Source organism: Mya arenaria, chromosome 8 (assembly GCF_026914265.1).
Source record: "Mya arenaria isolate MELC-2E11 chromosome 8, ASM2691426v1".
Classification (NCBI taxonomy): Eukaryota; Metazoa; Mollusca; class Bivalvia; order Myida; family Myidae; genus Mya; species Mya arenaria.
In genome coordinates, this window is record NC_069129.1 from 31,296,910 (window position 1) to 31,311,764 (window position 14,855).

Consider the following 14,855-nt stretch of genomic DNA (forward strand, 5'->3'; position numbering starts at 1 on the left):
CAATATGGTATCTTCATAAAAAATGAATGTGAAATAAATCGTATATATGGATTTCATGGCAGTGATGTCTAAATTCTATTTATATGGTAGAAATCCTTAGGAAAACATAATACCTAACGGTTCTCTCTTAAATTGTATTCTTTGATCTCATTTAATAAGATTTCTTATCGCTTTTCAGAAATGTGGAACATGATATGACCATATGGACTCATGTCAAGAACTATGTAAACAAGAGCCGTCATAAGACAGCGCGCTCGACTACGCCGCTTTGACTTAGAATACAATAATGATGTAATAATACCAAGTTTGGTCTCTTTATGTCAAACCTAACTAAAATATTCGATACATAAGGTGACTTTGATGATGCCCTCCCAACAGCCCGCCCAAACAATGACGCAAGTCATTCAAATAATTTGATTTCCCATTATGAAAATGTGGTTAAGAATATACAAATATGCCTTTCAAAGAAAATTAAAAAAAAAAATTCAAGAGCCATAATTTGTATTTAGGCTTAAAACGGAGTTATGTTTCTTGTTGTAAGATGGTCGTAAATAATTTTGAACTTTATTAAGTGCATTTAATGAACGGTATAGAAGTTTTGTTTTATTAAAATCCCAACTTGCCCTTAACTTTTACTTGCCTAAAACTTTAACCTAAGTCAATCAGGGGCCATAATTTGTATTAAGGATATGGAGTTATGTAACCTCATTGGGTAATGGTCCTGAACAATTGTGTGAAGTATTAAGTCAATTAAATGAAGGGTATAGAAGTTATTTAACAATATCCCAACCTGCCCTTAAAATTTTAACCTAAGTTCCATAGGCAATCAGGGACCATAATTTGTATAAAAGATCATATGGAGTTATCTAACCTCATTATGTGATGGCTCTGAATATCTGTGTGAAGTATTCAGTCAATTGAATGAATGGTATTGGAGTTTTAAGTGAAAATCCCAACTTGCTCTAAAACTTTAACCTGCCCTAAAACTTTAACCTAAGTCAATCAGGGGCCATATCTTGTATTTAGGATAATTTGGAGTTATGTAACCTCATTGTGTGATGGTACTGCACAACTGTGTGAAGTATTAAGTCAATTGAACAAAGGATATATAAGTTATTAATAAATATTCCAACTTTCCCTAAAACTTTAACCTAAATTCCATAGTCAATCAGGGGCCATAATATGTGTAAAGAATAATATGGAGTTATCTAACCTCATCATGGGATGGCCATGAACAACTGCGTGAAGTATTAAGTCAATTGAATGTGGGGTATTGGACTTATAAGTGAAAATCCCAACTTGCCCTAAAACTTTAACCAGACGCCGACGCCGACGCTGGGGCGAGTAGGATAGCACACCTATTCTTCGAATAGACGAGCTAAAAATGGAGTAGTTTGCGTCAATGTTAAGATGTAACCAATAATCATAAAATAAAGTAGATTGTAACTTAATAGCAAATGACATTTAACTTTCGAACATTCAACTTAAATTCATACACCACGAATTAAAACGATTGTAGTTTTAAAGAAGTCATTTATAAAGTAAATACGAACGACAGAAATCTGAATGCAAATACTCCGTTTTTTTCTACACACGCCCATCCATGTGTCTTAAGATTTAAGACGTTCCCTAAAATGGATATCTACTTATGGAGTTGGCAAATCTTTTCGTTCCCTTGACGTGACCATAAACATATCCACAAAGGGCGTCGGCATAGTTTGTGCCAGCATTCACGACATTATAAACTGCTCTGAAGCAGGTGACTTTTCGGCCACGTATATCCTTTGCGGAAATAAGCTATCTAACTTATTATTATCATTACCTAAGAGTACATCAAGCACATTCAATTTAGAGCATCCAAATTAATGATGATTTTCAAAGCAGTTAGCTATTGTATTGGGTTTCTGCTTTGTTTGTTTTTATACATCCAGTCCAATATATCATAAAGCTGCGAACCAATACTGCATAGATAGTTTATAAAGTTTATTCAAAATGCATATAGACATCATGTCCATGTGAATACGTAATTTAAAAAATACCTTAACAAGTAGAAAAGAAATCACAACAAAATCAATTCAATATAAGAGAAGAGTCTAATTTACAGATATTAACAATATTATTATAGTAATGAAAAACTAAATTTGTAGTTAAAATTGTTTTTGTCCGAAGTGCCTGCAAAAGTATGTGTGATCATTATAACACTCTCCCTGAACTTGGCGTTTGTCGATTTAAGGAGTGCAATAATCGATTTACAGAAGTCCGGCAAATCTTTAGAATCCCTTGTTGTGACTTTTTTTGTCTACTTAAGGAGTGAAATTAACGCTTTACAGAAGTCCGGCAAATCCTTAGGTTCTCTTGACGTGACCATATTCATATCCACAACCACAGGTGCGTCGGAATAGTTTGCGCCAGCGTTCACGACGTCATCAATAATGGCTTTGAAGCAGGTGACCTTTCGGTCACGTATAACCTTGGCGGAGATGAGCACCCAGGGTCCGTGACATACGGACGCGATGACCTTTCTGGCTTTGTCCATCTCCCGCACAAGGTCTAGGATACGTTGGTCCCGTCGCCAGTAGTCCGGGGCAAACCCTCCAGGAATGATCAGAGCATCTATGTCTGAAGCCTGGAATAACGATTTGAACATAATTAGACTTAAATGGTTGACTCCTTGTTTAATACTTTTACGATTATGTATGTGAATGCATTTACTGATCAATAAGCTTAAGCAGTAAACAAATAAGGTCCAGAGGAAAACGTCATATCGGCTAATAATTCAATGATATAGTTGCATAAGTAAGTATATTTATATGTGTTTGTGTGTTTGTGTGTGTGTGTATATATATATATATATATATATATATATATATTTACGATTTAAGCTAGTGTTTCCATATTTTTTGTTTTATGTACAAAAAACTTAGTTCATTCCTTATATCAACTGCTTTTGCCACACAACAGCTTAACCTGTTTCAAAATCTTGTTTTACCCTACTAAAAAACTGCTCGTTATCATAGATTATGTTAATATAGTTCCTTAGTGAATATTCCAAAGAAAAGGTAATTCTAGATCAAACTTGCATTTTTAAAACAAGTATTATTTTGTATCATTTACTGTGTTTTATGAAAATAAATGGGGGCCAGAGCAATATTTACATATCATCATCATCATCATCATCATCATCATCGTTATTCGTTTAACTTTTCAATTCACTCTATAGATAGACCATCTATATCTTTGTTTCCTCCTTTTAAATTTGTACAAATATAGTAATCATTATCATATGTGCACAATCAAATATCAGTACACATATACGCGTACAGATACAAATACGAACATCTACAACAAGATAAACAGTAATGTATTTCAGTAAAAGCAAACATTATAGTAAACGTTCATGTTAAGCTACGAATTTGGTTGTATACACAATAAATATGGCCTGTCAATAAAATACAAGACTCCTAAGTATGTATTAAAATTCATAAAAGGCTTTATAGATATTGTATACAAGCATAGATAGTAATAATACAGATAGTTGGCCGAAACAAAAATATTTTATACTCAGGAGTAAATCACTATTATATACCAATAACTATGCGGCCATGAAGAACATTTATAAACATGCATTTTATAATAAAGATAAAAGTAAAAGGCACATATTTGTAAAAAGTGAAACATCATACTTAAATCTGTTTTCACTGACAATGACCGACAGGCACGGCACTTTCATTGTGTGTTTCCCTTTGGAATTAGTGCGTAAGCTCCAATAGTGAATTATTAAAACTCCAACAGAGTGAACAATTATATCCAATATGCGCAATCGAAATATGTTAACGCTGAACAAAAGCAAATATGCGGTTTACAGTGAAACATTGATAATATTTTAAACTTTTGTTTGCATTTTCAATTAAGTGTTTTCTGTACTTTAATATGCAACAAGAGATGTTTGTCAAACATTATGCCCCCCCCCCCCCCCCCCCCTGCTCGCCATGTTGTCAGGATTATATGGCCAATTGAATGAAATATGAATGGACCTCCAAGTTTTTTGCCTCCCAGGCCATTGGTGCAGGCAGTGTCAAGTTATCACACAGACAAGTTTTTGCATTCAAGGTCACTGTGACATTGACCTTTGACCCGATTACCCTTTACATTAAAAGAGGTCATTCACAGGTCAGGCCCAACTCCCTATTCAAGTTTGATGATCATAGGTCCAGGCTTTGTTGATATATCACTGGGAGAAGCTTTAATAACTTTTTCGTGTTAAAGGTCACTGTGACCTTGACCTTAACCCTATGAAACCCAAAATCAAGAGGGGTTATCTAATGGTCAGGCCCAACCTTCACGTCTAGTTTTATGACCATAGGTCCAGGAATTGTCGAGTTTGCCTTGAAGGTCACTGTGACCTTGACCTTTGACCCCCCCAAAAACAAATAATATAAAAATAGGCGTCAACATCAGGCCCAAGCTACATGTGAAGTTTGAGGGCCATGTGTGAAGGCATTGTTGAGTTATCACTCGGACAACTTTTTATCAATTAAGGTCAATGTGACCTTGACCTTAGGCCCCATGATCCCCAAAATCAAAAGGTGTCATCTTCTAGTCAGGCCGAAAATCAATAGGAGTCACCTACTGGTCAAACCCAACCTCCAAGTTAAGATTGAGGGTCATGGGTGCAGGTATCGTCAATTTACCAATCAGACAACCTTTTATCATTCAAGGTCACTGTGATCTTGACCTTTGACCCGATGACTCTAAAATTAATAGGGGTCATCTACTAGTCAGGCCCAGCCTCCATGTCAAGTTTGATGACCATAGGTCTAGGCATAGTTGATTTATCACTCGGACACGCTTTAAAATCTTTTTACCATTTGAGGTCACTGTGTGACCTTGACCTTTGACCCGATGACCCTTAAATCATTAGAGGTCATCTACTGGTCAGGCCCTATCTTCATGTCAAGTTTGATGACCATACCTCAAGGCATTGTTGAGTTATCACCCGGACAAGCTTCGGTCTACCGACGGACCGACCAACCGACCGACCGACCGACATGTGCAAAGCAATATACCCCTCTTCTTCGAAGGGGGGCATACAAAATAAGCTTTTACATATAAGATAAGATGTTGACTCGTTACTCGCCTATGAAAAAAATATTGTTTTGGGTTTCAAAATAATCGTTTGGATACTTTAGACATTCATTCTTAAACACTGATGAAACAGACTTTATATTATGATTGTATTTAAATAAAAGGTCTACTTTCATTTTCAACACAAGAACAACTTCAATTTATCAACACCTTAAGTAATTATAAACACAATGGATAATTTAAGCGATCATTAATGTCGTGACTTTACCTTAACTTCATCGATCCCATACTCGGCCTTGCACGGGTATCCATGTTTCGAGTTGTAAGTTTTCCCTTTCTCGGGGCCGATCGTAAATGTTTCGTGACCTCCTCTTTCAGGCGATAAAATGGGTACCAAAGCTCAATGTCTTCGTAGTTGAACTCAGTAAGAATACCAACTCTTTTACCTGGCATTTTTAAACTCAAATACAACAGTAGTCGAATGAAATAGTAAATTACAGACCAGTATCAAGAAGGCCGTTATTTCCAAAGCGAAAGCGGAAGTAAATATTGCAAAACGAAAACGGAAGTAATTTGCTCACAGGTGACGATAGTGATTTTCTACGTGCTGTCAACAATTGGGGTTTCATTTTTTTTTCAGAAGAAGTGGAGTTTGGGTAAGTATCTGTTTATTTGAATTCCAATTAACACATGTGAATTTATTTAGATCGTTGTAATTTGATAATCTTATATTAAATCAGTAGGAATCAATTTCCTGGTAGAAAAAACACACAATTTTAATGTTAAATTTTAAGACTACTTTCGATTTGAAACTTATGAAGAAGCTCATAACAATGCTGTTAATTCGACATTTGTTAGTCATTATAATGACAAACATATTAAATAGGCAATGACAGGTATTTGTAGAATGAATTGGCATGGATTCTATATTTTATGTTAATTAATTATACTAAAGTATTTATAGAACACATTGCTAATACGCAATCTACTAAACGTGTACATGAATATATCATTTACGCATATAAAGAGCAACTATTTCATTTGTAGGCAGCTACGATTCATGAATCATGCGTCCACATGATATAGTAAAGCATTGGACTTTAACCAGACCACACATTTGTATATACAGTTTGTACTGTCAAATCATATTAACTTAATCTTGCATTACTTTGATTATGCATGTGTCTGTCGCCCCCTAGCCGCTTCAGTTCCTTAAACGCGCACTATTGTGGCTAGTCGACCCTTATTTTAATTATTAAAATACTAACTGTACTTTCATGATTTCAGTACCGTATAGATAATATTTAATATTTTTGTTGAATAAATTCAGATTAAAAATGGCAGAAAAACAGGATATACCGATTGAATTTCAAACACACATACAACAGAGTGATGGATTATTTACGACCAGTTATTCCTATGTCTGTAAATGGAACCCGTTTACTAGACCAAATGCATTCAAGTTAGGAAAATGGAAACTTACACCAACACAAAGCAAAATACCATGGGATGACCCACAGGTAAGATATATCGTTTTATAGATTACTTTGTTTTTAATATAAAATCGTGAGCATTCTGTACAGTAGCTATATATAATTATGTATACATATATCGAAAGGTGAAGGTGTGCCGGTTCAAAAGAATTATAAATGAAAAAAAAACTCACTACATGGTTTGTCCTATTTTATTTGCCAACGGATTTCGCGACGTTCTCTTCAGGGCAAATAACAATATTAACCTTGTGATTATTTCGATTTTTTCCCTAGGAGCACGAAGCGAAGCCGGTTGCCTAACGCAATAGGGTAAACCCCTGCAATATCGTAGATTTAGGGTACCACAAAAATAATCCGCGTTTAGTGATTTTATCATGTGTTCCCGTAGCATATCAATGGCCATTGCCATAGATAGCCTAGAGTAGGACAAGAACAAAAATGATCAAAACGACACCATGAAGTAACTAATATATACAGACATTAAGGTCGTAATTTTTTCAAATTTATACCGAGGATGTACAATTATAGGTATAATTTGACTGAATAAAAAGTATTTCTACTTTTGAAGACTGAAAACTGTCTGACAGGAAATGTGAAGTTAAGACCACTCAGTATTATTTATATTGGTATCTTGCAGTTACTAATCTGATATTGATTACACACGAACACTTCAGGCAATCAAAAAGGTCCTTCAAGTTCAGGACTTCAGTTCTCTGAAAGTGAAAATTCCGCCGCAAGACAAAATCCAGATAACATGGATTGGACATGCTACTGTTCTTGTTCAAATAGAAGGCCTGAATATACTTGCTGATCCAGTATTCAGTGAGAAGTGTGGTCCAGCTGGTTTTGGAGTAAAACTTGGCTACGAACGATTTACGCCTCCCGCGTATAAAATAGATGATCTACCACCGATAGACGTTGTGATCATCAGTCATAACCACCACGACCACTTAGATTCTCAGTCAGTCAGGGACATTGCTCGACTTCATCCAAAGGCAAAGTGGTTAGTCGGATTAGGTAATAAGAAATTTTGCGTTGACAAAGGATGCGCAGATGTGGAAGAATTGAAATGGTGGGAGAGTATAAGTATCGGTACCTTCAGATTTGTATGCACGCCAACACAACACTGGTGCCAGCGATATCCACTCGACTTCAACCATGTAAGATAATGCTTTTGATTTTATTTCACTTTACATGCTTTCAAAGTTTTGTAGTATTAGAATTAGATGAGCGCCATGATTAACAACGATTTAGTTATGCTTCACGTGGTGTTCAATTATGTTTAGTGCATTTATCAAGGAGGCGTGTACGTATTTAAAAGACAAACATTCAAACGTGTATAAATATTTCACTGATATTTTTCAGGCTCTATGGTGTGGATGGGTAGTGGAAAGCCCGAAATACAAGTATTACTTTGCCGGGGATACGGGATATCAGGATGAGCTATTTAAGTTGATTGGCCGAAAATATGGACCCTTTGATCTTGCATCAATACCAATAGGTGCTTATGAGCCTAGGTAACCTGAAATAGAAAATACATGTATGTTAATACAAATAAATAACTGAAATCTAGTTTAAGAATCTGAATTTCACAATGGTTTTTGTTGATGATCATGAAAAATGTGTTAATTTGAAAAAGTATGAGTCACCAAGGAAACAACAATTATGAAATTGAAAAAAAAAACAGTTCAGTTTGAAGCATATTTCACAGATACATCACCGAATTGGAGCGCGTGAATCCGGAGGAAGCTGTGGAAATCCACAAGGACATAAACAGTAGAGTCTCAATTGGTATTCACTGGGGAACATTTGAACTGACAAATGAGGTAAACCTCCCTGTCTGTTCTAGCTTCAAATGCCATCATAAAAAAGTTTTCAGGCCCCATTCAAGAAATAATACTACACTCTCCTCCAAACTATATAAAGAATGATGTGACTATTTACATAATCTGAATCATTGCGCGCATATCCATGACAACCACGAACTATCACATATCTATACGCACATTATTTTCACAACGCACTAAAAAGTTCCAGCGAAAAAATACATTTTACCTCATTTTGTTTAACTGAGGTGGGGGAAAAAAACTCGTTTCCGCAATACACCCTGCCCTCGGGTTGAGATGAACCTGTCTTACTCTCTCAGCCATAGAATCTAGCCTCTTTGACACTTCTTATCATCCAACTAGCAGATGACAAGAACTTTCCTACATATTATAATTTCTTTTTCTACAGTATGATCAGATCGACTTACACAAAACAAAAACAACCAAATGTTGACCCATTTCGCCAAGTAGTTTGTGTATATGCTATATAAACTCAAACTGGTACATGCATATAACCCCAGTGACACAGTCAATAAGGGCACATTATATTACCGATTTCAAGTTTTGCTGCCGACGAATAATTATTTCTATCGACCTTTCGTTTATTTCTGTATATTTATAGATCAAACTGTCTAACAAGTAAATATCGTTTTGAAGTTTTCAGAATATTTTTCATTCAATTACAACACAAATATAGGTTATGGGGCTTTAAAAAATGGTGTTTTTGTGGGATTTTTGTATTGTATTACTGCTAACCCTGACCTCTGTACAACAAATATATTGATTAACAGAAAATAAATCAGAGAGAATAATTGACGAAGTGTTGGTTTTCAGCGTAAAATCGAGAAAGAAACCAACGAGTGATCATTACACCAAGCATATAATTATATAATGTTTTGTGATCAAATTTGATCTTACACAGAAATTGGCGTTTATTAAACACGGGAGAATCATAATGCCGTTACGTTGTTAAGACCTCCTAATGCAACAGTGAACGAAAGTCGGCAACAAACTGTAAACAAAGTTTATTTAACCAACAATTTTACAAAGACATTTCAAATCAATTGTGTAAAAACTTAGAATAAGTAATAAAGTCCAAAATTCACAAAATATTCACTGATCCTGATGGACATATCTAATTCCACATGCAACACAATGTATGAACACTATTTAAAACCAAACAACAGTTTCAGAACACTTCACATAATACTTTATATATAGTATGTTAGCACTGTACTGTTTGTGGAGTTTTGAATTGTTCTTCCATGTTTCTTGTTTTTGTCCTCTATGTCTTTGGCGTTTACCCAGTGCCATAAAACTGGATTGATGATTAAACGTTTTGCTACTGAGTTTCTTTCTGTAGTTTTTCACATAAGTATTTAATTAAATCCAAAATTTTATATAAAAAATCTAGAATTAGTGAAACTTTTACAGACTAACTAAGGTAACCGAAACCACATAAATCAGAGAAATTGTGCTTTTCTATAGCTTATAAAAATGTTTCAAAACGTAGTACAAAAATCCTCAAGAATATTGTAAACCTGCATTCTCATATCGAAAATGCGTCAAATCAGTGATATGAGCTTGCTAACAAAAACAGATCGCAGGTTTTTATATTTATGTTCAAAAGTTCATGTTTTATGCATTTTTCTTAAAGTGTTAGTAACGATTTTAGCCATAAAACTTTATTCAAATTTGCGATCTGATCTTTTGTCAGCAGTCTTATATCACTTTTTATTAGCTATTTACGGAAAAAATGAATCATTTTAAGAAAAAAAGAAGAAAAAAAGTTGCCAAAACGGTAAATCTGTGAGAGTGCAGCTTTAAATTCTGTAAGAATCTTACTTATTGAAAAACGTCAATAATTGGAGTAAATGGAAAATTCTACAATAATCTAAAAACAAGTCCTGATGAATACAATCTATAGATAGCATATGAGAAAAACCTGGTTTACTCTAATGACTCTAGATCACCTAGCTATGAAATCATCAAACAAGAACATATCAATTTCAACTTATAACATACAGTTATTTAAGGATGATTAATATAAAGAATAAAAAAAGATTTCTTATCAAGTCAAGTAAAAGATGTGTCTATGTAATGGGAACATCGGACGCTCGTCTACGAATGGCTGTTAAGTAAGCCTCGTTATTGTCATGGCTTCCGAGTGTGCCATCGGCCTTGCAACATACATCTGGGAAAACTGCACAAACATTGAAATGATACTGGCTTGGTATTCATAAAGCATCTTAAGTTATTTCCTAACTTAAATCACTATCTTATTTAACTATATCATTTGAGGTATTATACAAAAACATAAAAAGCATACTTCAATGTTAAAACACATTTTTCGCTTAATTAACTATCAAAAAAAGTGAGAAATCGACTAAAGTTAGGAAATAACTAAAGTAAAGGAGCTATTATGAATAGGGCCACACGATAAACCTTTCCGTCGTTTTCAATTATGTCATTCTTCAAAATGTATGTGCGTATATCCAAGGTTCAATGACTACTCAGTTGAAGCGAATAGTATTTCTTGACGAAGAAGTATTAAACTAGTTTTAATAAACTGTCAGATACCTGATGTTTTTTTGTACAATTAGTTATTTTTCAGTATTACTTGGAGCCACCACAGGAGTTGGAAAAACAGATGTACAACAGAGCTCTGGATCCAAAGACGTTCTTCAATTTGCGAATCGGAGAGACATGGGCAGTAGGGGAAGACCGGGATTATAACCCTCCTTTCATGGAAAGAGAAAAAGAGGGAACACCGAAACTGACAAATGGTCCATTTGATGTAGATCTAAGTGGTTATAAAAGGGAGACCGCTCTGCAGAAATGCGAAAGTGATCACCTTCATAGAACTGACAGAATATGCCAGGATATTAAGACGAAAAGTGAAGTGCTGCAAACAAAGCGTTCTAATCCGAAAAGAATTTCTGCAGATGAACCATGGCCACACAACAATCAGGAAGATTCTGCAACTGGAATGAAACCAACAGGGCGTTCTAAACCGAGAAGAAGTTTGTCTCCAGATGCACCATCGCCACGCAACAATCAGGATTCTGCTTCTGGAATTAAACCAACAGGGCGTTCTAAACCGAGAAGAAGTTTGTCTCCAAATGCACCGTCGCCACAAAACAATCAAGATTCTGCTTCTGGAATTAAGCCAACAGGTCGTTCAGCACGAGATAGATTATGACAGTGACAATATATACAGTGCTGCCAGTGATCTGATAAATTGTGTTTTATGTCTCTCTCCCTCGAGGAACGTATTCGGACTTGCATGTGGTTTTACCTCGTACTGCACGAACTTCCCATTTATACTTCAAGAACTGTCAATTAGCAGTCGCAACTGAATTGAAAAAAACACACACCAACTTTGTGTTTATTACGCGCTTCCAAATGCTCGATATTGAATGTACGTGTTATGTTTAAGGCATTTAAGCTGAAATTTTGATGTTAAAAGAAATATATCTGCAATTGAAAAACATATTAGTGTGATATGTTGCTTACGTTAACATATTTATGTTGATGTTCCGTATGTTACTTGAACATACTTTTAAACAAAGTTTTCCCTTTTTATCGGTTTGTTTTGCTATAATACGGATGGTAAAGAACGGTGTTTTCAAGGAACCAAATGCAAACAGTTATTAATTTCTTAATTTGTAAAACATACTATTTGGCTTTAAGAGATAACCTACACACTCGACACAATACAATACGTATTTGGAAATAGCTTTTGCTTTCCGAAAGAGCAACCCCAAAGGAGATTTGGAGCCACGTGTATGAACTGCTAAAAAGATAGCAACATATAAAATGTTCTGATTGGTAACCAACTATGCATATCAAATGTTTTAAACTACAAATTAAAAACAAAACAAAAACGATGAAAAATATAGGCAAAATCTAAGCAATCAACGATTTAAAGTGACTCTCTTATTTAAAATATGTATAACAAACATCAATTTTACTGATATTTTTAAAACCTTTACTCCTTACTAAAACATGCAATTATGGAAAAGATTAATTACCGAAAACAAGATTGTTATCGTGTTTTTAATAGCAGAAAGCGCAAAAGTATTAAATGATTGGTGAATGCTAAAAGATTTACTGTGATCTACTAAAGTATCCTAAGGTAGAAATATCGTGTTTAATGCACATTTTCTTTCAAATTAAACTAAGTATTTTTCATAAGAAACATGGTTTTAATCATTTATTTATGCTTTAAAGTGACACTCATATTCAAAATCAGTACATACACATGTGTAACAAACATCAATTTTGACTGATAGACCTTTAACTACTTACTAAATAATGCATTTATGGAAAATATTACTTACTGATAACAAGATTGTAACCATGTGTTTAATAGCAGAAAGCGCAAAAATATTGAATGATTGGTGAATGCTAACAGATTTACTGTGGTTTTTTTTAGTCCCATAACGTAGAAATACCGTGTTTTATGCTCATTTCTTTCAAACTATACTCGGTATCATAAGAACCATTGTTTTCGACATGTATTCATCCTTTATTGAATATTAAAACAATATTATTAATAGTGGTGAATCTTATTTGGGAGTAATAGTGGATCTTTAAAGGAATATCAAAACAATATTATTTATTGCTGTTAATCTTATTTGGGAGTAAGAGTGCATCTTTAACAAAGACCCTTTTTAAAGACACCAGGCGAGGTCCTTAACGAATGTGACATTTCCAATGATCATGGAAAATAAAGGGAAAAACTGAGTAGCCAACGATTTAACAGCAGATACTCTTTTTAAGGGCACCAGGGCTGAGGCAAATGATCAGTATTATTACTCTTTTCAATGTGTTGAGATTTTTAAACGCTACTTATACGTGTTTGTCTATGTCTGACCTACCTTTTGGGTGCTACGTCATCCATGTATATGTACCTTTTTGAATGGAAAAAAAATCTGGAAATACTGTTATAAATCGTTGCTTGAAATAACCAAACAACTGTTTTTAATTCAATGTAAGTTATAAATAAACTCTTACAAATGCACATCACCAGCTCATACCTTAATATGCAAGGAAGAGCTCGAAAATAAGTATGCTTAAAAAGGTCCTATATGTTGACTAAACACAGTTTCAAGTCACGAAATTTTCTATTTTCACTTTGTTGACAAACAATCGTTCAGCTTAAACACTCAGGGCGTTTTTGTTGATACCAAACCAGTTTCAGTTTTAGTTTCAATGGTTTCAGCAATTTCGATACCGGTTTTGAAAGTTATGCTTGAGATAACACATGCATGGTTTTGTGTACAGTTTCAACACCATGGCGGAACTACTGTAGCCAATATTTCTAATTATTAATATAACTTTGTCATTTAGCTCATTTGCCCATTGTAAGGCATTGTTATAAAAATGATTGAGTTTCAACAAACGTGGTTGATCACTTTCCGTCATGTTGTTTTCAAAGTAAACTAGTTTTCGGATGAAACGAACCGATGAAACCGCCTCCGGTAGGGGATTCGATAGTTTCCAAAACCGGTTAAAAACGCTAAAACTGGTAAAGTTTGGTTCTATTTGAAACTGTTACAACAAATGCATAGTCAATAACTTTTATGTATAGTTACCTATAGAAACAAAGTATAAAACACCGAGAGAAGCTTATACGTCTTGCCTCCGGGTAGGCGTATTTATATTACGATAACATTGATATAAACCTACTTACACCTTCTTACCAGGTCAAAATATCCTTCGAAAATAAAATAAATACCCAGAGACTCCCATTTTGTTCGACACTGCACCCTCACTTATCCCGGAATAACGAAGTTGTTATGGTCGCATAGTGGATTCAAATTGTCCGTCCGTCTGTTCGTCTATCTTTTGACACAATTGTCTACATGCTTCATCTCCAAACCCCCTAACCGGAATTGGATCGAACTTCACACGACGGTTTAAGAAAAGTGATGCATGTCGTCGTCAGATTTTGCTCGGAATATCCATCAAAGAGTCACGAATCTTGTTTGTTTTTCAATATAGAGTACAACTCCTTGCCGGATCTTGATGAAACTTCATAAGAGTGATTAATATCAGGCCGATTGCTCTATATTCCGTCGGAAGGGTTTGCTCGGACTATTTATCACACAGCTGTGACCTTTCGATTTCTTTACCATTGAGTTATATTTTCACAGTCCCAGAACTTGAAGTTGGTTCTTTTGCGTGCTTCATTACTCAGTCCCTCTTACATCACGCCTAGTGCTGTTTGCGTTCAGCTGTGTTCGGTCGGAGTATTTTCCACAGACTTGAGGCCTTTTTACCATATAGTGTACATTCAGATCCATGGGCCCTTTATTTCGAAAAACCCTGGTCGGATCTGGATAAAATTTACAGCCGGAGTAATTTGTATCAGGCCTAGTGATGCATGTCGTTAGCAGGGTTCGCTCGAGGTTTTGGTCCCTTAATACCATTTAAATCTATTTGC

The 14,855-nt window shown here is 34.9% G+C and overlaps 1 protein-coding gene and 1 pseudogene across 1 annotated transcript; one reads left to right on the top strand and one right to left on the bottom strand.

The window, feature by feature from the left end:
- Window positions 1-1,955: 1,955 nt before the first annotated feature.
- LOC128242589 (putative cysteine protease YraA) lies at window positions 1,956-5,566 on the bottom strand (annotated as a pseudogene).
- A 97-nt stretch (window positions 5,567-5,663) lies between these two features.
- On the top strand, window positions 5,664-11,987 carry LOC128242585 (N-acyl-phosphatidylethanolamine-hydrolyzing phospholipase D 1-like). The gene is made up of 6 exons (XM_052959802.1): window positions 5,664-5,741; window positions 6,416-6,605; window positions 7,253-7,738; window positions 7,944-8,095; window positions 8,290-8,404; window positions 11,019-11,987. Exons 2-6 carry the CDS (start codon window positions 6,423-6,425, stop codon window positions 11,604-11,606), a joined length of 1,524 nt encoding a protein of 507 aa, XP_052815762.1. The 5' UTR covers window positions 5,664-5,741; window positions 6,416-6,422; the 3' UTR covers window positions 11,607-11,987.
- Window positions 11,988-14,855: the final 2,868 nt, after the last annotated feature.